General features: G+C 42.3%; 1 protein-coding gene across 24 annotated transcripts in view; it reads right to left on the minus strand.

Annotated features, from left to right (window-relative positions):
• Positions 1 to 24,962, minus strand: part of TTLL5 (tubulin tyrosine ligase like 5) — a 270,061-nt gene that overhangs the window by 102,601 nt on the left and 142,498 nt on the right. For all 24 annotated transcript variants that reach the window (XR_013762165.1, XM_079129213.1, XM_079129214.1 and 21 more), the window contains one exon: positions 8,853 to 9,007. Coding sequence is in view for 23 of the 24 variants with exons in the window: in XM_079129213.1 (XP_078985339.1) it covers positions 8,853 to 9,007 (155 nt within the window). In the remaining variant the exon portion in view is untranslated. The remainder of the gene's footprint in view (positions 1 to 8,852; positions 9,008 to 24,962) is intronic.

Consider the following 24,962-nt stretch of genomic DNA (forward strand, 5'->3'; position numbering starts at 1 on the left):
CCGAAAGAAAAAAATATCCAGTCTTCATCCCATCACATGAAGAAAAAGAGCCTTCCAACAGCGGAGCATTCCTGTCCTCTTGTCTACAGTCACGTCACTCGTTCTAACAACTGGTAAAAACGAGGAGCTGAGGTCCTGTGTGCGTGCACCTGCACTCCGATAATTACTTTCTAGTCTCTTCTTAACAGTCCCCATACCACTGGGTTTTTATTATTTTGTGATAATTGTGCAGAATGGGTTTGATTGCATCTATGGGCTGGGAGAAGGGCCGGGGAACTGATGCTTCCAGAAGAGTGTCTTCACACCCACATTCTACCTGTCTTGCTCATGTGGAGACCTGTGGTGGGGGTGGGTTCATGGGGCCTGGGGGCCTGGGGGCCTGGGGGCCTGGGGGCCTGCCCCCCCCCCCCCCCCCCCCCCCGTGCATCCCTGCAGGGAGGCCATTATGGTGGTAAATATCCTCCAGCAGCTTGGAGAGGCCCCTGAGACGCTGGTCTTCCCTGAGGAGGCTCGGCATCCCATTTCCAGGCCCAATCAGGGAACAACTGCCTCAGTGAGTCTGGTGCAGTCCTCTCCCAGGCTGTGTGAACTGGCTTCTGTCTTTTTCAATTATTTCAATCTACTAAATATTTGAAAAAGAAGGTCACAAGAATTTTGGAGCTTGTATCAGTGATGGGGCACCTGCCCAGTATGCACAGAGCAATGTTGGGTTCAAGTAGCTATTAAGGGGTTTGAGAGGGCCAAACAACACAGGCAGGTCTTTCCATTGTCGTTGGTGTGACCCAATGGCAGAACATAGCTTGAAATCTCTACCAACTGTTAGGTCCTAGCCCTTTATTAACCCCATTTGGGGCTTCTTTACCTGCTGTCCTAGAAAACCTGCTTTGTCACCTAAGTTCTTCTAAATTACAGTCACATCATTGAGACATATCTGTATTTCACTCTCGTCACAGAAAGAATAAAACTTTTTTTTTTTTATTTGGTACTAGGGATTGAATCAGAGCCACATCCCAGCCCTTTTTTATATTTTATTTTGAGAACACGGTCTTGCTGAGTTGCTTAGGGCCTTGCTAAGTTGCTGAGGCTGGCTTTGAACTCGTGATCCTCCTGCCTCAGCCTCCCGAGCTGCTGGGATTACAGGTATGCACACCACACCTAGCATGTAAACTTATTTTTAAGAAACAGTTCAAATGTGGTATCGTTGTTTTTGAAGCCAAATTAATAGTCTTAGCCTGATAATTCATGAAAACCATGAATAATACCTTTATTGCTTATGAAGCAAAAGCATGGTTCAAGTAAGACAAGAGCTCTGTGCTTATAATGAACATCTGAGCCTGCCAGCTGGTGGGACAGTTTGAACCCCAAAGCTCTCTACTGCACTTCTCTTCCACCACCAGTCCTGCTGTCACCTCTCAAAGAAAGTTGGCTCCATATTCAAATAACTGTTTAAGTTTAGCTTCTTTTAGTTATCTTTATTTTAGGAGCACTTTAAGGTCTATAATCAAAATTTTAATATACAAACACTTGCTTCACATAATAAATATAAATATGATGAAACTCAGTCTTGAGATTCAGCATTACTGCTTTTTCTGCAATGATGCCGCATGAGTAGTGACCAGTTGATTCTAAAGTGGATACTAAATTACGCTGTGCAGCAAATGCTATATTCCAAGCAAGTCCAATTGAACATTTCTGTCCTTCAAAGAAGGGAACTAAGATTTATCAAGAACCTACATCAAAACTTTCATCCCCAGAGCAGCCGCAGGGAAGATTTGACTTTTATCCCTTTTCAGGTGCTACATTTCTGTTGTTTTCTTTTATTAAAACATAGACGCAAGGAGTTTTTCCTTTTAGTTTCTGAAACTCTAAAAGTGTAGGGGAAAAAAAGTTGTATTTTTTTTTAGCTGTACTTAGTAATATGCTGGCAGTCTTTTAAGAGAAAAAAACGGCAGGAAGGTAGGATGAGATCTTTGGTTCAAAGTTCGGGAAAGCTGGCTGGTCTTCTTTCAAAATCTGTTCAGTCAACACTAGGTAAGCTTTAAAATGGCCCATCAGTGCTTCTCCCCAGGAGTGGGTAAGAAAGATATAGTATGTCCTCCCCAGTGTGATTCTTTCCAAGCTCTTTCAAGGATGGTAAAACACCATTAACTTGGAAGGATAGAGGCAAATGAAGAAAAGTTTAAGAGGAGAATTAAGCTAAATTATAAATGAGGCAACTCTAATAGATAGTAGGCTTTCTGTATCTGCAGGATTCAAGCAAATTTGGATCAAAAATATTTTTTAAATTGTGTCTGTACTGAACATGTACAAAATTTTTCCCTCGTTGTTATTCCCTAAATAATTTAGGATGAGAGTTTATTAGACAGCACTTACATCATGTTAGGTATTACAAGTAATCTGGAGATTTACAGTGCGGGGATTGTGTAGGTCATATGTTAACTACAGCATTTCACACGAGGGATCTACATATCAACAATTTTGGGGTCTGCAGGGATCCTGGAGCCAATCCCCTTTGAATACTAAGGAATGGCTGTAATTTCTTATTCTAGAAAGAGTCTCCTTAAGTTCTATACATGGTGCTTTGTCATCCAGGTCTCTTAACACCAAAATAATCATCAATTTTGGATGATATTAAAACTGTAAGGCAAACAGTTAAATAAGGTAGGCTCTTGCCTCTGACAATGACTCGTGCCCACACACGCACACACGTGTATCTTTAGTACTTTGAAGTCGGTGGTGTGTGGTGAAGGAGGCGAACCAGAAAAACTGACCCTGGCAGTCTGCATTTTATTTTCACTTTGGATAAGAAAGATCCACTTCTTTCACTTCTGATACAAGAAGTTCCCAACCTACATTGTCACAGCTCTGGAATGATGGCCAGCCAGCCTCTTGGGCCCACTTCCTAGGTTTATCAACACCGCCTCAACAGGCAGAAGCCACTCATTCTGGCCTTGGCACAAACACTGATGACACTCAGCTCCCTTGGTGAATGAGGAGCTGGGGAACCTGTGACAGAGCCTGATCTGGCCCGGAGCTCAGCCAATGAGAGGTTACGTGGCTGGCTGCAGGAGAAAGCAGCGCAGGAATTCCAGACAGAACCGAACAAAAAGGGGAAGAAACGGTGAGAGTTAAGACTCACGAGGACGAAGGTCAGGCAAACTTTTATGGGAAAGGAAGAAGGAGAAGAAGGAGTGAAATATCACTTCTACAGAACTCTGAACATAAAAGAGCTGGGGTTCCCCCCCACCCCTGTGGTTTCTTTTTGTGATTGTGCTCTTTGGCTCAAGAACACTGTTTATTTAACAGGATAAAGTACAAAATTATAAGCTCCAAACTCCTCCAGAGAAAAACTCTCCCAAAGCTCGACCCCCAGGATGGATGGAAAATATGAGTGTTTACTGGCGGGAACACAGAGCTGCGATGGAAATTTCAACAATCAGAAGATAGCAGAGAGGAAGGCCTGCTGTGCGGAAAGAAGCCACCCTTCCACAGAGGGCCAGAGCGAGGGAAGAGCCTCCGCGGCCTGTTCTGAAGCCTGCCCATCCCCAGCTGCACGGGTGCTCTCCGCCTGCGGGCTGGTCCAGAATGGTGCTCGGGGGAGGGGCCCATTTTATCCAAACTGGGCGCTAAACTTAGGGTGTAGCAACACTGTAACCCAAGCAGGTCCAATTTTAAGTTTCTTTTTTTCTGGAAAGGAAACTAAGGGTCATCAATATCCTACACCAAAACCAGGCATCGTGCTGGCTACCTTCATACATACAACTCAAATTAATCTTCAACAGCATAATGGGGCAGGTTCTATTGACGCACATTTTTTAAAAGATGGGGATATTTCACTCCTTCTCAGAGATCCCAAGCAGTGTACCCAAGGTGACACACTCAGTCCCGCAAACCCAGGTCTATCTGACTCGTGAAGTCCTTTCCCCTCCACCTCACTACACACTAGCAAGGGTCGCTGGTCACATGCTCTTTTTTTAAAATTTTTCAGTTGCACTTATGTGGAATTGGTTCAAGTTGGTGGCATGCTGTTAAAGAAAGAGAAACCCCGCAAGGGCCGGTTCAGAAGAACGCCCTCGCACACAGGGAAGGAATGAACCTTGCCATTTGGGTCACTGTATGATTTTTGTGGAACTATGGGGCTCTCTTGGAAATTCTTCATTGTCAACTTTCTTTTTTTATAGTAAAAAAGCACATGATTTTATATTTACTATCTCATCATTTTTATGTATACAGTCCAGGAGTGTGAAGTACATTCACATTGTTCTACGACAGATCTCTAGAACATTTTCATCGTGCAATACTGAAACTCTACACTCATTAAACACTAAGTCCCCTCCCCTCTTCCCCGAGTCCTTGGCAACTACCTTCCTGTGTAGTCTCTATGATCTTGACTACTTTAGATATTTCACATGAGCAGACTCATACATTATCTGCCCTCTTGCAAAAGGCTCATTTCATTTCATGTACAACCCAGTTGTCGTCTATCATGGGACAGGACTGAATTTTTACATACTCTTCTTGACAATCTTTCTTCTAATTATACAATAAAACTGAGGTCTTTGTTACATGCTGCCAGACGCTGTTCTCTAATTGCTTCATATGTATAGGGCTCCTTCTCCATGCCAGATGCTAACCAAACACCCTGTCTTAAAGCTCTTAGACCCTACCTAGCACCCAACCTTGTGTTGAGGACATGTAAATTCTGTGAGATCAGGAAATGCTCTGCTATTTATCGTTACTCCCCAGCAGCTAACAATGTCTGACATAGAGAAAATACACAGGACATATTTTTTAAAGAAATGAACAAATCCAAAGTTCCTGAGGATTAACTCTGAGAAGTCAGAGACTAGAATCTTCAGCAACATTTGTAACAAATAATCTAAAGGAAGGGACAAAAGTATTAGCTAAACTGGAGTCATAATCTCTGAAAAATGTCTTCCTAAAAATGATGTATGACAGGACAGGAAGCTCTTCATGATTTATTACTAAAGAGCAGAAGGACAGGGTAACATCACAAAGGGCCTTCCAAGATTTCCCATTCCTCAGTAGAATTCAAAATTCTGGCTTGTAGGTGGTCACTACAGAGTGGAAGCTGGCCAGGCCGGGCGGCCATGCCCACAGAGCCATGCCCTATCATGAAAAGCAGGAACCAACTCATGGCTGTGCTCTTTTGTCAACTTCCCCCACCTTTAATATCGAGGAACAGACAAATCCCCAGGATGCGTGTGTGAAAAAGCCAGAGATGGATAAAAATAATTCAATGACAAATGCTGGAAAAACATACAAAGGGGCAGAAGCCAGACATTCGTGGGATTCCCTGACAGCTCGATCCACAAGGAAGGGCTGGACTGGAAAAAACAGGGCCTCAGGTTCCTGCCAAGCTGTCTGAGGCCCTGTCCTTCCCAAATCATTCCCAGCAGCAGCCAAGACTTCACAGTAACCCTTCCAGGTCTCACAAAGAGAAATGCACTCTGACCCACTGAGTGCTCCTAACCTAGGAAATTCTCCTCCCTGGCATGGTCCAATTCCACGGGAGGCTGGCAGTAATGAGGAGGTGCCTTGTACATCAGCTCTCAGCTCCTAATGACTCCCCATGTGCCCAGAAAACGGATAATTAAAAGGTAGCTCGAAAAATTCAAACTTTCTCATTGGCCAAAGAAAAGCTGAAATACCCAGGTATCAAAATCCAGAGACCGGAAACGTGACTTGAAGAAAAAAGGAGGTCATAAACGCGTGGTACCTGCCTCCTGGAGTCCCTGCTGTATAATTCTGAGCTGGCCTTGCTCGGAGGCACACCTCAGGTTTCTAAGCATGTGACTGCATTTGGCCCTAACTCCTCTCTTCTGGAGAATGGCCTGCAATTAATCTCACTTATTACCTCTGAAAGTAACAACAGAGGAATGGCTGGCCAAGTCCAGCTCCGGAGTGTCTAGGGAACTGCAGGCTGCATGGCCAGGCCTCAGACTGTCTGGGCAAGTTGTGGGCTCTCTGCCTTCCTCTCCCACAACAAAGCCTGAACAGGGACTCCAGACAGACCAAAGGAACCAGGGGATTTGAGGAGCTGGGCTGAGCTCACACTGACCCAATGGGAGACGACAGCCCTGAGGCTACATTTGGGGTGGTTTCCAACAGCGGGGGAAGAACAAGGTTGTCTGGTGAAAACTTGTGTGATCCATAAAACTGAGAACAATGGCAACACCACGGGGAAATGAAAAATAACACTATTTGCAGAGTTTTCGTGAGTCACCAGTTTTCATTCCTGTGGCTACCAAGTCACTGAATTCTCCGACACGGAGAGATAAAAAGTACAGTCAGCCAGCAGTGGGGTTCTCTTTACATCTCATTACACTTTACAGGCAGCCTGGAGTTTAGTGAATTAGCAGAGTTTATCAGCACTGGAATCCACTGCTGCTATTGTAGAAAAACTAGTAAGAGTACCTTTTATTTACCTAGCCCCCACTTCAAGGAGATCAAAGTGCTTTAAAGGCGATCTAAAAGCTCTCAAAACAGGCCAGTTTACATGTAAGTATGCCTACCCAATAAAAAGATTAAATGAATAGCTTAGGGTCACTTAGTGTCAAGACCAGTAATAAAACTCACATCTCTAAGCTGCGAGTCCCATATTCATTGAACTTAGTCACCCTCACTACAAAGGAAAAACAATAAGAGACTAAATAAATATTCATAAAATAGTGACTTACCAGGTAAAAATGGAAATCAGAACTCGGCACTGTGTGGAAAGCCTCTGGCCCGGGCCCACAACAGCCAGCTCTGGAAGGACTGAGAATTCACTTAGGGCCGCTAGAACTGCAACTCCAAAGCGGAGCCTGCGGCTGTCCTGGCGAGCAGAGGTTACCTGGGGGCAGTGGAAGATTCCCCAAGGCTACGCTGGACTGGAATGGGACCTGACAACTGGCTGGCCCTCTGCTTAAAGAGGAGGCAAAGAGAGGGCTGTTGTGGGTACGACTTAGTCAAAAAGGAAGAGCCTGGGGATTTCTTGGGGTTGTGTTTTGGCTGCAATGGCTCTGAGGGAAACCGGACAGTGCACCATCCACTGCAGCCTAAGGAGCACTCTGGCTGGGAGGCGGTCACTCCCCGTGCTGAACTCTGGGTCCCCGCAAATGTGTGTAGATTCCACCACATTTCATGTCACCACCAGCAGGTGCTCCCAAGAAAGCTCTCCACCAGCCACAATTTTGTTACCTCCTGTTTCTATCTACAAGTATAAAAAGTGCTGAAATTCTACTTTTCCAAAATATGCACTTTTGACATTCTGTTTACAGTATAGAAAAGGCCTTGTAGCCTTGTCAAACAGAATATCCAAGATTGTACTGAAAGTGTTCTCCATAGGAACGAGGCTCATGAAAATGGAATATTTGAAGACATTTATATAGAAAATAAAGCTCTATGGTATAAACAGAACTTTTTTACAACTTCTGTTTCAGGAATGTAGATTGTAAATCACCAAGTAAGACTTCTCCTGTGAAAAAAACTGTATATAGAGGATGTCCTGTCCCAAAAAGTCCTGCCCCTTGGTCTCCAACTCTTCATGAAAATTCTCAACCAAGATGATTCTTTTCACATCGAACACAATGACAATGGGTCTGAGAGCCATCGACCCAGAGCATGACACAATGTGCTTGTGTTTATGGTGTTTATGTTGTATCCCGGGCAGTTTCTGGTCCCAAATCAGTCCCTTAATAAGTAATTCTGATACCAACTGATACTTTAATAACAATCAAGTATTTCCTTCAAGCTCAGGTCTTTGGTCCCCCTTTCCAAGCTCAGAGCAAGGCAGCATAGAAGAGACAGAGGCTGGTGCAGGGCGAGGACTCAGTGGGTCACCTGGGCTAGAGCTTCTTTATTTGGAGGGAACAAAATCTCCATGGCCAGAGATGTCACTGTTATAGTCACATTTCTCTCTAGTTCATTTGACTCGGGGACTGATGCAATTTAATGCACTTAAAATGCAGTGGGAACTCACTTCTTTTATTTTTTATACAGGAATACTTAAAATATATAGTGAGGCCAGAATTTGTTTTAAATATTTGTATTAGTTGTTGATGAATCTTTATTTATTTATTTGAATGTGGAGCTGAGAATCAAACCTAGTGCCTCCCACATGCTAGGCAAGTGCTTCACCACTAAGCCACAATCCCAGTCCCGAGGCCAGAATTTAATACAGTGATTTTTTTTTTTTTAATTCAGAAGGTGCTTGCCTTATGGCCAGAATCTATTTGTATTTTACAAATAGCTACTTCTCTCTACATAATGGACATTTCCTTCCCACTTCCCAAATGGAATCAGGAACCTGATTTGTGTTTAATTATATAACCTATGTGAAAACATAAAAAACAAATATGTCCTCCAAAGATTAAAAAAAAAAAAAAAGAGTCCAAAGTGATTGAAACACAATGTAGTACAAGGCATAAAAAAGAACGAGGAGGCGGACACTGTGGCACATGCCTGTAATCCTAAGGACTTGGGAAGCTGAGGCAGGAGGATTGTAAGTTCAAGGCCAGCCTCAGCAACTTAGTGAAATTCTATCTCAAGATAAAGAATTTGAAAAGGGCTAGGGTTGTGGCTCAGTTGTAGAGTCTCTGGGTTCAATCCCCAGTACCACAAAAACAAAAACAAACAAATATCCAGGAGGCAAGGATAAAATGCCAAAATTCAGAACATGACAGTGTGACTGGAAGTAGCATCAATTGCTCTTTCATGCAGAAGTGATTTTCTTCACATCATCAGAAATTTCCTGTTCATTTGAACTTCCTGCAAGTGGGAAGGGCCTGCTTGCTTGGGACGAAGTCCCTCCCGTGCAACCCAATGCTCCTCCAGGGCCCTTCATGTACCTGCTTCCAGGGGGGCTGGAGCGGTTCTCTGGCGCGTGGGGGTCTGACTGCATGGACCATGTCGGACCACTAGGACTGATGGCAGGTCGGAGGCTGGGGGGCGTTGAAGCACTGCTTCTGTTTAGGACGCCACTTGCCAAATTCAGGTTTGTTACCTATAAATGAAGTGAGGGAAATAACCTGATTTTACAGAGTTTTAGAAAAGAATCGTGAAAAACATATGGGAATAATCAAGTCAAGTCCAAGAGATGCTGACTCATCTGAGCTGAAGCAGTGGCTGTGACAAAGGCACAGGAGAGGGTGGCTTCTGTGCACAAGAGCGGAGGCACAGGTGGCTATGGGCCCTATAAGTGCACATGGGCTTATTCTGCTCCTACTATGTGCAAGGCACTGGTCTGTACTAGGTGCTGCAAAAAACTAAGTTAAATAATGAAAACAATAAGGATTTACTGAGCACTGATTTACTCTGGCCCTTTTTTCCTCATGTGAAAGCTTTAAATGCTCAACAGACATTAGTTACAAATAATGATTATTATCATAATATATAAGAACTCAGTGATTTATAAAAAATGAAGTCAATAAAAATGGACATTGACTTCCATAAATAACTTAAAAAACATAATTTGCATAAATATGATTGGTCAATTAAACATTTTTAACTAATTTACACTGGTAAATATAAATCATAAGAAAGAAACGCAAATTACAAAGATATGCAAGTTAAAAATACAATTTTTGTGTGTCACATGACCACAAAGAGTGAAATTAGGTATTGTGTGATTATACATTGATAAAACTTTTCTAAAAATCAATTTCACAATATATCACTAAAGTCTAATATGTGTACACTTTGATGCCATAATCTAGCTCTTAGGAGTTATGAGAAAAAATGCTGATGATTAATGACAGTAAGTATTACAAAAGCAATTGATATTTATTAGAATTTACTGTGAGGCAACTTTTGTGTAAATGCATACATCACATACATCTCATAAATTAACTCAAGCATGGTGAAGAGTACTATAACAATCCTCGTTACAAAGAAGGAAGCTGAGGCTTAGGATTGCCTGAGGCTGGGAATGGACGTGAGGAGCAGGATCTGAGCATGGTCTTTGGTCCAGGGCCCATGTTCTTTCTCACCACAGGCCACAGTGAACAGACAGGGCAAAGCAAGCTTTGCTTTTATTGTTCAAAAAGGAGATCTAAATAGCTAAGAATACTGTCAAATAGGTTTCTCTTTTTCCATGTAAAAAGGTATTATTTATCCATTAACATTTCTTTTGGAAAAAAAAAATGATACAGGAACATGCTGACAACTCACAAAAAAAAAAAAAAAAAAACTGTGATATAAAACCACAATACAAAGCCAAATAGAGGAGGTGCAAATTCCTTAACCATAAACACACACACAAGGATACATGCTTCTAAAAATCCAGAAAAGATAGCATTTATCTCTGATTGGTGACATATTCTTTCTTATAACCTTTATATATTCTCCTAATTTTCTATACTGGGCATTTGTTACTTTTATAATCTAGAATGTTCTTTTTAGTAGTTATGACAAATTCAGATGTGAGGTGATAAGTTTAAAACCTGGGCAATGGTAGTGGAATCAGAGAAGAAAGGTTGGTTGTGAAAAGCATTTCAAAGTGAGATTCGTGGGGGATGCTGTAAGGAGGGAAGATGTAAAACTTAGTGGGTTCTGAGCAAGAACTCAGAGGAGAATGATCTAGATTTAAATTCCAATCAAAATGTTCTCCTATATAATATCCTAAGTTACTAATAATTTTGACATTCACAAATGAAAAGAATTCTAGATTTCTTAACGATCTGAAAATTATGAAGAAAAGTCATTTTTAGTAACAGTATAGTGTTTCCTTCCTAGTTAGAGAAGTTAGTGAGTGAAAGAAGCCCACAACTATGTCTTCACACCAAAAAACTCAAAATACTTTTCTTGTCAGAATGCTGTTCTCCATAGGTCAGGAGCAGTCTCTGGCATCTGTGGAGGTGAGGAGTGTGGCGCTCTGGCTGCGCCCTCCAGAGTGGGCCAGGCTTTTGAAGAAGCCTCCTAAGGCAACCACTTAGCATTTCTGTCCTGCTGTCTACAGATATCAGGTGCAGAGCTACGGCACAGGCTGACAGTCACAAATTACAGCCCTCAGTTTTCCTTTGAAGTATATTGTCTTTCTTCCTGGACCCTGGAGGCAACAGAGGTCAGGCCCTCAGACAAGAAGAAGGCCCCGTGGGAGGGAACACACTCCTAACCCACACTGGCCCCTCCTCCCTAGCCTGCCCTCTGGACTTAAACACCAGGCCTTTTAAATTAGATGTGATCTTGCTGCTTGGAGAAAAACTATAAAGTGAGAAAGGTCGTTATGATAACAGTTGTGCCAGAGGAGGCTTAATAATGATAAATAGTGGAGTATCGATAGAACAGAATGTGCACACTTTACGATGTTTGGTATAAATGGTATTGTCTGGAGATTAGTGAACAAAAAGGACAGGCGAGAACAGATTTGGTCATCTCCTATCTTTTGGCAGGGCTGCCCCTAATTTAAGCATCATCGTCTACATCTTCACAGTTAACACTTGTCAAACACTCATTATATGCCATGTAGTAGATGTCCTCACATTATCTTGAAGTGCATTATCTCAGTTAATCCTGAGCAATGCCTCTGAAAACAGTTTTACTATTACTCCATTTTACCAAGGAAAACAAAAGTCTAGAGAGGCTGAACAGCTAGACCCAAGTCACACACCGCTAAGTGGGAAGGCCAAGATCAGAACAGTGTTTGAATCCCAGTACATGGGGTATAGCTTCCCCAAGTGATACAGTTTAACATTTAAGGCCCTACAGTAGTGGCTGTTACTCATGGATACCATTATACCCCATGTCACAGAGAAGAAACTAAGGCTCAGAGAGGTTATGGGAAGTAATTGACTCAAAGTTACATAACAGTTCTAGAACATGTACATTTGTTGGCTGTAAAACAACAATCCTAGTTGCCCCAAATCAGAGGTTTTTTAAAACCTCTGATACAGACCCCCAAATCTGAAAAGTGATTATACAAGGATCAGTAATACCAACTTTTCCTTCTTTCCCTCAAATTTTATTTCCCACTTTCCTCTTCATCACAGGACACTAAAAGAAAACAAACAAAAAATCCTCATTGACTTAGCAGGTAGAGTAAAAAGTGGCATGAACATGTAACAAATTTTGGGTTACTGGGGTTTTTTTATTCATGTAACAACCATCCTTATTTCATGGATAATCCCAGAACTGGCAGCCATAGTGCGATGCAGGAGGCTGAGACAGGAGGATCACAAGTTCTAGACCAGCCTCAGGCAACTTAGCGAGACCTTGCCTCAAAAAATAAAAAGTGCTGGGGACGTAGCTTGATGCAGCATTCCTGGGTTCAATCCCTAGTCACCCACACACACATACACAGTTGGCAGCTGATTAATTTCTTTTTACAAAAAAAGCAAAGCACTACTAATAGTTTATTTTAAGAAGTAGCAAAAGTGATGGTTCCAATCAGCTTTTCTGCTGCTATGACTAAAGGACCTGGCCAGCACAATTATAAGGGAAGAAGAATTTATTGAAGGGCTCCTGGTTTCAAGAGGTCTCAATCCACAGACAGCAGGCTCCATTCCTCGGGGCTCAAGGTGAGGCTGAACAACATGGCAGAAGAGTGTGGCAGAGGGAAGCAGCTCACGTGATGATCAGGAAGCAGAGAGAGACTCCACTCTCCAGATACAAACACACCCCCCAAAGCCACACGCCTGCTTCCCACCTCCTCCAGCCGCACCACACCACTTTCGTCACCACTCAGTGGATTAATTCACTGATTAGGTTACAGCTATAACTGACATTTCTCCTCCAAACCTTCTTGCATGGTCTCATATGTGAGCTTTTGGGGAAAGCCCACATCTAAACTATAATAGTACCATTCATTACTTAGGAATGAGAAAACTTTACAGGATTCTCACCTCTCTGTCTACCGGATTCTTGTTTTCATTTTTTGGGTTTTTTTTTTTTTTCCGATCAAAACAAAATCAAAACAAAAGTGTTAACAACCCACCTCTCTATTTTAAATACCCTATTCTTAGCCTAGAAGACACCAGCACATTCGCCAGCCTTCACACCAGCTCTGCCTTTGCTGATCACGTGATTCAGGGCTGGCTTCAATGTGGCTTCAGAATCAGCATCTTTTTTTTTTTTTTTTTGACAGCAGAATCCATTTTGATATCATTATAAAAGCATGGGATATATCTTGTTCTAATTCAGATCCCAGTACCTCTCCTTTCTCTTCCCTCTCTCCGCCCCTGTGTTCCCTTCCCTCTACTGATCTTTCAGTCATTTACCCATATTTTTAAAAAATTGATTTCTTATGGATGTACACGATGGTGAGATTCGCTGTGGTGCATTCATATATGTACATGGGAAGGTTATGTGAGATTCATTCCACTGTCTTTCCTTTTCCCATCTCCCTCCCTTCCCTTATTCCTCTTTGTCAAATCTCCTGAATTTCTAATCGCCCCCACCCCTGCCCTTGTTGTGGGTTAGCTTATCCACATATCAGAGTAAACATTCAACCTTTGGTTTTTTGAGATTGGCTTATTTCACTTAGAATGATAATCTCCTTATCTATCCATTGATGGCAAATGTCATAAAGTCATTCTTCTTTATGGCTGAGTAATACTCCATTGTGTATACATACCACAATTTCTTTCTGCAGGTCCCTAAACAGCCATCACCAGTCTGTTTTCTATAGCTGCTTAGGGGAGCATCATATAACAGAAGATTTACTGATAATGAAAATGTTCTGTAATCGATACTGTCCAATACTGCAGCCATTAGCCACAGTACTTATTAGACACTTGAAATGTGGCTAAGAAACTGGATTCTGAGGGTTTACTTGAATTTTGAAAGTCAGGTGTCGCTAGAGACTATTTTATTGGACCATAAACCTCCAGAGCCTTGATCAAGATCTGGATAAATCTTATGGGTACAGGTTTACACCTGGTTAAAGTTTACCACACCGAAATCACCTCTAGATTAAACCAAGGCGACCTCTGGTCCTTCCTTTCAGTTCCTAGTCTATTTCAGAATGGGCAGAAGGAGCCACTGAACTAAAATGGATCCAAGGATTAATTTTGGCCCTAACACCACCTTGTCTAACCCAGTGAAGGCCCAAAGTCAAGGCAAACTTCCCAGCATTGCATCAAACCTAAAATTACACAGCCCATTAGGGTTCTCACCTGGAGGCTCCTTTCCTGACAGAACAGAGGAGGGATAAATGAGGGTATCTATGCTGCATCTGCCTCTTGACCATCTACATTTGTCCAGGTAACATTATGAAACCAGCTTTGAGCAGAAGAAGAGAAAGTGATAAACAGCACTTATAGGTACTTGATATGCAACAATAATCAAGATTTCGTTGGTGTTGGGAGCAGGCGCACACCTGTGATCGCAGCAGCTCAGGAGGCTGAGGCGGGAGGATCACAAGTCCACAGCCAGCCTCAGCAACCTAGGGAGGTCCTGAAGCAACTCAGTGAGACCCTGTCTCTACATAAAATATAAAAAAGAGCTGGGGATGTGGCTCACTAGTTAAGCATCACTGTGTTCAATCCCTGGCACCAAAAAAAAAAAAAAAAAAAAAAAAAAGATTTCACTGGTACAGGATTGTTTAGAAGGACAGCCTTATAGCACATACAAAGACAGAAATACTCGCAAAATCAGTGGCTCATCATTTTCGTTAGTAGTATAGGCTATTAACATGGAGGTTACAGCCTTGGGGATTGCTGGCTTTTCTGGGCTAATAACTAGAATTTAGGCTATTAAATCTAGACTGGCAAATGAAATGCATACCATTGGTCATAAACTTGTGCCATTGTTCACAATAGGTTCTGGTAGACAAAGGACAGTTTAAAACCCATTTTTATCATGGGGACTATGACTCAAAAGAATGTGCCCAGTTGATAACGGATACTGACATCTATGTGCAAAGTGCCGCATACACATAAAAGAACCTTATAAATTTGCATTTGGACCTTTAAGATGATCTTCCATGGTCAATGTTTAAGCAAATATGATACTTTTCAGATTCTATTACATTAACAGTAGTAATAACAAAATCATATTATCACTAACAATGGCTAAATTTAACAAATACTTAGTTTGTTGCAAGCATTACTCTAGGCCAATGATATGTATACTCACTTAAGTTTTAAGACAGCTAGATGGGGAAACTGAGAATGAGCGGTGAAATAACCTGCTCAAGAACAAACGTGTCAGTCCCAGGTTCAACTGCTGGTCTTCCTACTGCGTGACCTCTCACCCTTGTAGTTTTGATCACGGTCCCACTCGCACTGTCTGGTACCACTGAGCCTTACTTCTTAAGAGTTTCTTAGAGTTTCAGCCTGTGGACCAGCAGCAACTGCATTACTGGCAACTTGTTCAAAATGCAGAATCTCAGCCCAGCCTCAGTGAACCACATTTAACAAAATCCACAGGTAATTCATGTCTTGTAAAGCTGTCATTTTCTACAAGGCAGTAGAAAATGAAAGGAGAAAACAGGAAGGAGGAACCATTCACTGCTTCCTGTCCTCTATAAACCTCAAGGGATCTTCCAACAAATAGCACAAATGCCTTTGATAGGGTGAGGAGCAAGATATAAAACAACAAAGGGAACTGGGGCGAGAAAATTGTTCCATCAGGAACTCTCTCAACTTTGTTCAGATGCTTAACTTTAAAAGGAGTAGTCATTAAATATGTCCAGAATGCAAAAGTAGATAAACAGTTTAGAACAAACTTCAGAAAATTCTAAGACTGCTTATTATGCTGCCATGAGAAATGGCAACTATTAAAAAATAAATAAAAAACATTTAAGTCCCCAAACAATCTGCCTGTTTCCTATGCCTCCACTGGCGCCTCCCCCCAGCTGTTTCATTGCATGAATGGCTGCCTGTGGGAAAGCTGGCCACTGGGCCCATCTCCACCTCAGCCGTGGCCTGCCTGGCAGATGTCTCTCCCCCTCCTCTTGCTCTGCTCCCACTCTCCTGGAGCAGCTTATCCAGATGTTCCACTCCCCTTCCCTGCCTCATGTCCATTGCCACGCTGACCTCACTGCATTTTTTCTTTTAGTACCAGAACACTGTTTATTTTAGAGGCAGCCTTCCGAATAAGGCAGGTGAGCAAATATCTAAATGTGTGGGGTAGGGACACATTGCATGCATTCCATCTAGACAGGTGTTTAAATTATAGCAGGAATAAATACAGGTGATGGATTGAAAGGGGGTAGGAGAAACAGAGGAGGAGGCCAATTTCCGGTGCCTGGCCTGCCCAAGTGTTACTGCTTGTTACTGCTGTATGCTAAAAGTAGTGCTGCAGCCAGCGCTATAATTAAAATAGCATGGCACCGCCCCTGATGGATTCCCAGAACATACCCCTATCCACTCAGATGCATACCATACCGGTATTCAAAGAAGGGCAGGAACAGGTCCAACTAGATCCCCTCACTGAGGTTCCATGCTCTACAACGCTGCGTCTGGAATGCTCAGAAGAAGCTCAAAGGCAAAAATAATTTTAAAAAGAACTAGCATAATGTCTATCATAGGCAAGGCCTTGGAAGAAGTCCTAAGGTGTATATAAATAAAAATGTGGCCTCTGCCCTCAAGCCATGTAGGAATTTATAATCTAATGGGGGGAACAAGACCCTAAGACAAAAAGCAATGTACGTTTCCAGAACAGAGCAATGCTAAGTATGTGAAAGAAAGCCTTTCAGCTAGGCCTAAAAGGATAGGGAGAAGGAAAGAAGGAATTCAGAGACAGACAAGCAGGAAGAATGAGAAGTGAAAGTCTAATTTGGTGAAAATTAGGGTGACAGGGACAGAGAACACCTTGAGGCAGTCCTCGAGTGCCACACTGGATCTACCCTGGATCAGGTAGATGAGAGTAAGCGCCTCAATCACACAACAGTGCCAGGTGAGAACTGTGGGAAGGGTAGGCACCACCAGTGCTGTGAGCCGAGATGGGCTGCAAGGGCTGAGGTCAACTGAGTCACAACAGCCAGGTGAGCAAGGACGAGGCTGGGATGCAGGGCAGCTCTTGGGGTCTCCTCTTCCTTCCGGCTAAGCTAGGGGAGGGAGCTGAGCCTCAGAACTGCAGATCCTGGTTTATAATCTGATGGTAAAAGCTCTTGAGTTCACACATTGACAGTTTTCTCTTCAGATCTGCCCTCTTTTGAATTATATCTTCTCACGTAGCTGGTAAGGCAAAACGGAGCTGCCTGCCACTCAAGAAGTGAAGGTCAAAAAGTGGGTGTCTGATACCAGTTTTGTTCTAGGGGCAAATGGGAAAATGTGTCTTTCCTTAGATTGATCTTTCTATACCTTTCTTTAACATCAAAATGAAAATGGTTTAAAAATCAAGATTAGAAGGTGAGCCTAGGAGGACAATTAGATATAGTTTTAGGCCTGATGGGAAAGGAAAATGTCGGATCATACGCTATGTAGCCTAAGTCACCAAAGCTAGTGATAATACTGGAGTCTGGAGCCAAAGAACTTATAGTAATTCACAGAAAGCTTTTTTCTTTTTTTCTGGAAGATTCTCTCTGGGCATCTCCTCTTGAACCTCAAGGTAATGATTCTGGATTCTAGCCACAGTTCTCTCTGGATCAATGTTTAACAGCTATGTGTGTAATAACCTTCAAGCTCCACCATGGAAAAACAAATCCAAAGAAAGTGATATTTTGAGTTGGTGAGGTTTTTAGTAAAGGTTGAAAAAAGTAACATAAGTTAGTGAAAAAATAATGTGTCCAATATGAGTCCTCAAGTCCTCCAGGAGAGAGCCCATTAAGCAGCATCTGCTTGTGTGTGTGTGTGTGTGTGCGTGTGTGTGTGTGCACTCTATCCTATGTGCTGTGGCAATTCCTGAAGGACAAGACACTCCACACAGCAGACACCAGAATTCCACACTTCTCTTATGTATGGCCTGCCTACAAATGTACAGGCAAAGATCCCCCTCTGCCCAGGACTTGCAGGTTCACACATAACTCTGACCTTTCTTAACACAGTACCAAGGTTTATCATTGCTGCTTGTGTATCACTGCTGGGCCAGGAGAGGTAGAAATCAGCCCCCACCTGGAAATAGGAAAACCAGACGCTTTTGCGTGTTTGATCACTCTCATCTTATGTAAACTTTACATATTCTAATGTCAAATTTATTTCTCATAAAGAATCTCCCTCTACTGTGAACAATCTCTGCCATTAAAGTGCTTCAAGAGCATAGTGGTAGGGTTGAAGATGGTTTATGCCATGTTTTGTATTACAATTGCAAATATATTTTTATTTTTTTGGATTTCACCCCACAAATTGCAAGCTGCTTTAGGACTGGGTCTGTACTTTATTCACTGTTTATATATCCAGAACTTGGCCTAGTAAGTGCAAATTCACTTACATTCCCTTTGTATCTACAGGGGATTAGTTATAGGACCTCAGATATCTGAGGATGCTTAAGTCCCTTATATAAAATTATGAGGGGCTGGGGTTACCACTCAGTGTACAGTACTTGCCTAGTATATGTGAGACCTTGAGTTCAACCTCCAGGGCAGAGGCAGGGCAGGGGAAGGTGAAAGATCTACGTATAATTTGTGCACAATCTCCTTAATTCATCTTTAGATTACCTATAATACCTAATACAATGTCAATGCCATGAACATAGTTGTTATGCTGTATTGTTTAAGGAAAATGACAAGAAAAAATGTCTGTACATGTTCAATACAGATTAATTTTTTTTCCCCAAATATTTTCAATCCATGGTTGGTTGAAACCAAGGACGCAGAACCCACAGATACAAAGGGCTAAATGAGTGGATCTCGCCCCAAGATATTCCAGCAAAGCATCCTGGCAAAGACCCTTCTACTCCTAAACACACTTTTCTCCAGTTAGTAGTCAGTTTCACCAGTGAGCAGAAAAGTGGTTAATGTCACTGGAAGGCTAGAAAGGAAATTAGAGGTTCCAAATTACCTCTTTCTGCACAGACCACAAGGGAGAGACAGCTTTGAAATTAAAGGAAATAAAATAATCAGGGACTAGAGTGAGGGGTAAGTGTTGCTCCTGCTAGCGTCTGGCATAATTTTAGAGATGATTTTGGCCTGTTCCCGAAGCCTTGGGCAAGGTTCTCAAATGAGTGAAATAATAGCTTTGACATACAGATTTTGTCCCGTGTCTGAACAATGTGTATACTATATTTGTCTTCATGGCTCTGAAACTGAAAAGGCCTAGTGAACCATTTGTGATTCACTCAAATGAAGTTCAAATTTCATCAAAATGGAGATGGAAATTCAACATCAAAGATTTAGTAAACAGCAGCTTAACATATTGGCAACTGGTGACACGGCATTTCCAAGGCAGCTTTTAACCTTCCTCTAGCTCAATTTCCTCATCAAAAAAGGTCCATAAAATCTTAAGGTATCATTCTCTTTGGGGGGAGCGGGCACAGAGAATGAACATAGGATGCTGTTCCACTGAGCTATATCCCAGCACTTTTCATTTTTTATTTTAAGACAGAGTTTTACTAAGTTGCTGAGGCTGGCCTTGAACTTGCAATATTCCTGATTCAGCCTCCCAAGTACCTGGGATTACAGGTTTGCATGACTGCGCAGAGAAAAGTCTTAGATTTCTAGTCCAAGGAGATTTAAAGAGAGTGTTTACAAGATTATTTCAGGAACTAAAGCAAATATTTATCAGATACCAACTCTGGGCTTGACATACTTTTGAGCAGTAAGGAAGAACAATAAAAATAATCCTTGTGTTTCTGGAGATTACAGCCTAATGAGGATATCACTGAAATACATAAAGAATGTGTAAGGCAAAAGTGGTTTATAGGCTGAGTCTGGACCAATTTATTGCTATTAAAGGCCATATATTACCTTGAAGATTTCAGGGGTTCTAAACTTGGAGAGCAAGTGTCCATGGGGCATCAAGAGGGAGCCTGGGTATGTATGTGGGCCTGTCTATAAACTCCTTGGGACTGAATACAAATTTCTAAGTTTGCACATTTTTTTCAGGAGGAAGAATGTAGCTTTAATTAGATTCTTAAAGTGACCACTTGAGCTAACAACATAAAGATAAATTTGTCTAGTTCTATATTCACATTATTTTCAGTAGCATTTGAGAATAATGCTCTCTGTGGTGTTTATATAAAGGCTCATCAGAACATGACTGGATCAATTAAACTTGCCATGAAAGCTTCCATTCCACCAGTCAAGGGGCTCTCGATGATCTAGAACAGGGAAATGCAACAGCTACTTTTCTGACGTGTTTCAGTGTGTCCATAGAGCAAAGGGTAGCCCTTGAATGGGAAATACCAGTATCTATTCCACTCATTATCAAGGAAAAGGAAAACCCAAAGTGCTATGTCTGTTCTTCTCTGTTTTAAATTTTTTGTAGTTGTAGATGGACAGCATGCCTTTATTTTGTTTGTTTATTTTTATGTGGTGCTAAGGATCAAACCCAGTGCCTCACACATGCTAGGCAAGCTCTCTGCCACAGAGCTACAGCCCCAGCCCACCATGACTCCTCTTACTGTAAGAGTTTCACCACTGGAGAAACACTAAAAAATATATTTAATCAATGATATGAGAAGAATCGCCCTTAAACAGTTATACTTGGAGTACTTCTGCAAGGGCACTTCAAGAGCATTTATTAAATCACTAGTCACAACAACCAATAAACATGTTTTAAGGCAGTTTCAATTCCTTTCTGAATTCCTGGGTGCTAATAAAATGAACATCACATTTACACTCCCATAACCAGAAGACAAGGGCTACAACGTTAACTATATTTTAAAAGGGGTTAAGAAACACAGGGGATCTGCAGTACGTACGGACATGTTAGCACTAAACTTAAGCATGGCTTCCCCCCCCCACCCCCAATCCTACTTCATCACTTACATAATACACATAAAACGTTCAGTGCTCCGAAATCCACTAAGAGTTCCAGATTAAGGGTTTCCAAAGACGTTCCTGGGAAGTCAACCTGATAAAATGCCAGATCTCTTTCAGTTTTTGTGAGCTGATTGGAGCTACAGGATGCTGTCACCGTAAGTAGATCCACACTTATTGCATCTCCGGGGCTTAAGGAAGGTAGATTTTTGCCTGCTCAAAAGAATTAGGTGACCATCCCATTAAATAATCTGATAAGGACTGATAAGAAGTTCACACAATACACAACTGATAATCTAGATAGAGTCACATGTTTCTCAACCTGCTTCAGGGTGAGCAATCATGAAAACAGAAAGGAAGTTCCATTCCCAGTCTATGTACAGGCTCGAGCACAGGCTTGGCTACAACTCTGCAGCAATGTCACAGGAACAGCAGGCTGACAGCATTATACTCAGTTGTTTTAGTCTAACAAGAGCTTTGATTCTTGATTCAAAGAGAAAAAGGCAGAAAAACATTGACGTACGCAGGACACGCAGTCCAGACAGACCTGAGTTTGAATCTTGCCATTTGTGGGACCAGTTTCTATTTCTTCACCTTCATAGGTTAAAAAAAAAAAAAAAAAAAAAGTACATTTCTCAGGGGGCTAGTCCCCAGTACACACCTAATACAAAGCAGGTGTCTAATTAATGTCAGTGGCATTAGCATGAAGGGCAGGGGTGGTATTATTAATGGGGAGGGAAAAAAAGGAAAGCAGTAGTTTTAAAAGAGAATTTAAAAGCTGACAAAAAGCAGAAGAGAAATTCTTTTCCATTTAGCAAGTCATGCAATTAATGTCTACCAAGTAAGGGCAAGGTGTTAGGTTAGAAAGAACTGCCATCGTGTGGTTTAAAGCCAAACCAGAAAGAAGAGATTCAAACCATTATAATAGACCTGTTACAGAGAGTGACTAACAAAGGTGTGTCATCCTTAAAGAAAAGGGGGACAAAGAAACACCCATTCCTAAAAATCTAGCCAAGTTAAAGGAACAATGAAAGTGGGTCTGGGCCTGAATGTCCAGATATTTACTACTTTGAATAGAGCTTTCTTCTGGCGCATGCTGGGAATTAGGCAATCTAGTGTTATCTGTAGAAAGCTACTTGGTTACTTCTGTGTCAGGACAGTTAGTCCTTGGGATACTGGTAGTACAAGCAAACTAAGCAAGCTAATGATGCACTGCTTCTGGAGCCTAACACAAAACTCTCTTGGTGGTGACTGGTGCAGAACTGAGGGCCCTGTGGAAAGGACGTACTGCTCATCCAGTCAGCTGTCACTGGACAAAATGCTGTGCAGGAGAGGAGATACAACCTGGAAAACACTATGAGGGAGGAGGTGCTCTGTTCAGCTGGTGGCCACTGGCCTTCCCTGGAAGCATTTCTCAATGAAGCCTTATGCCTCATATCCTGTCAGGTATTTTCTTTGGTCTTTTGGCAACCTACCAAACTGCCCTGGCACAAGCAGGCTACGGATTAACACAGGGCTAAAGGTGCACATAGAATAGGAAGAAGACTTCAGGCTGGGACATTAGGGGGTCCTTCATTTGATTCTTCAAAAATATCAGAACTCACAGGTATAGAGGGCCAACTAAACTACCCACAAGTCATGTTCTGAGGTAGCAAAGGACACCACCCTCAAGGAGTTCACTCCCAGCCATGCTGACACACACAGAGTGATGAAGAAACAGCCTGCATATGAGCACAGTGGTGTCTATGCTGAGCCTGGACGGAAGTGAGCATCAGACACGGTAACTGGGGGACATTTTTTGTGAGAGGATGGTGTAAACTAAGGCAGGAAAACTAACAGAAACTCTAGTTGAGCCACACAGAAACCTGGGATAGGAGGGAAACAGGCAACAGAAGCAGCCTGGAGCCAGATTCTAAATAAAGGCTTAGAATAACATTTAATAGCTTGGGCTTCACATCATAGACAACAGGAAGCCCCCTTGAGATTCCGGAGCAGAGGATTACCATGATCAGACTGGTGGTTTACAAAGAGTCCTTCAGAGTAAAGATGAGGGTGAACAGGAGGAGACTGACCCAAAGACCATTAAGAGGTAATTACAGCTGTCCAGCTGAGAGATAATGAAGGCCTTTAGCAGGACAGTGAATGTAAAAGTGAAACAGAGAAGATAGAGAGCAGAGATACGGTAGAGTCAGAATGTACAAGGCTTGGGAACTGGTTGGACACAGAGAGAATGAGGAAGCAGAGAGATAATCGCATCTCCATGCCCAAGTCCCTAGGACTGCACTACCTCTAACACAGAGAAGAGAGAATCGAGGACAGCTAACAGCTTAAGATATGCCAATTTTTTTTTCAGTACTTTCAAAACATGTTTGAAACAAAAATACATCAAATATGTTGGATGCTGGGCAATACAAGTTAGGTGGAAATGTCTAGCAGGTAGCTGGAAATTTGGACCTGGCATTCAGCAAAGGGTTCAAACTAAAGATGCATATTTGGGAAAAATCAACTGAGAGATACGATATGAAGCCATAGAAGAAGAAAATTTACCCCAGGAGAAACTACAGAGAGAAAAAATAAGAAAAGTTCTTAGAATTACAGACTGAAATCCACAGGTCTGGTGGAGGACAGTCACAGAGAATAAGGGGACACAGAGCCCAGTAGTCACCTCATCTTCAACCATGGCCACTCTGCTATTATCAGTTCTGTACATTTAGGTCTACATACCAGTGGCTTTTAAAACATTGTTGAAAATGGAACCTAGTTTCCAGGGGGAAGAGCTTTGATACAGGAATGAGCTGTCAGAGAAACTATGGGAGGGTTGGAGAAACTCAGAACATTTCACATAGGAGGTGGTCAATAACAGAGCCAAAAGCTGAAGGAAGGAGAGGACTAAAGCCAGGTGACTAAAGTTGGCAATTTCAAGGTCATCTGCAACCTCTGAGAGAGCTGAACAAATGTTAAGAAATAAAGTTGGTCTGCACAGGTAAGTGTGGGAGGTTGGCACCAAAGGGAAATAGGGGACAGCAAGTTACTTAGGGAAGACAAGTTAAAAGAGGTGAAAAATAAAAGAAAGGTTATTTTCAAACAATAGCTAAGGAACTAAGGAACACTGGAGATTAAAGTCTCAAGAGACATAAAAGAATGAGGGAACAAGATAGGACCCTTCGGAGCTAGGCCCCAGGGAGAGAGGCCAAGCCTCCAGGACCCTTCGGAGCTTGGTCAGAGAGCAAAGGCACAAACCTCCAGGAGGGAGACTTAGTCTTGATACTAAAATTACCTTTTTTTTTTTTTTTTTTACAGATGAAGAAATCAAGGTCCAGTGAGGCCAAGTAACTTGCTGAAGATCTCACCAACTGAAAAGCTTCTGTTTTTCTTTTTACCCTTTTCTCTTTCTAGAAATGGGAACAGGTAATGTATATGGTCTGAAAGAGCTCAACTTTCTCTACCAAGAAAGAAAACAAAACCAAAAGAACTAAAGTTAGTAAAGAATCACAAAAGCAAAGCACAAATGTGCAGTGTCCATACATGTCCAGATAAGCTTAGATAAGGAGGCATTATGAAAGTTTCCGTGGCCAGATGCTCACACTTGTGATACACTGGGCACCGTTTCTAAGAGTTAGGGTTAGGGTTAGGTTAGTCTCTCCCAATTTCACTTTCACATTGCAATTTTGAAGTGGAGATTCTCTCGAGGTCCACTTTGGATCCTTATAATGGTAGCTGCTAAAACAGAAGGAACGATAAAGAATTCCTCTGTGAATGCGAGTGAGTCAGTACGCGCTGTGAACCAAACGCTCCATGCCTCAGATATAGCTGCTCTAGGACTAGGCAGGAAGGGATCCCAGAAAGGAGCAAGAAAATGAAAGAAACCGAATGGTTTTCTGTTCCCTTCTCCATCTAAATGAAAAATGTGAAGAGCAAAGAGTGTCTCCTCCCTCCTCCGTATCTGTCAGCACATTTCCAGGAGGCCTGGCCACGTCGCGCGCGGCTGGCTGGGGAGCAGAGACTGACACAGCACCGGGTTCGCAGTGGGCCGCCTGGGTGGTCTGCTGCTATCCCTTTGATTAAACTCCAGGCTGGGAGAGCTGGAGCTGCTCCTAATGATAGCTGGGTCCTGAAATCTCACACTCGCCAGCACAGACAGGGCCAGCGCTCCCTCTGAGGC

The sequence above is a fragment of the Sciurus vulgaris genome (genome assembly GCF_902686455.1).
Source record: "Sciurus vulgaris genome assembly, chromosome: 2".
Taxonomy (NCBI): Eukaryota; Metazoa; Chordata; class Mammalia; order Rodentia; family Sciuridae; genus Sciurus; species Sciurus vulgaris.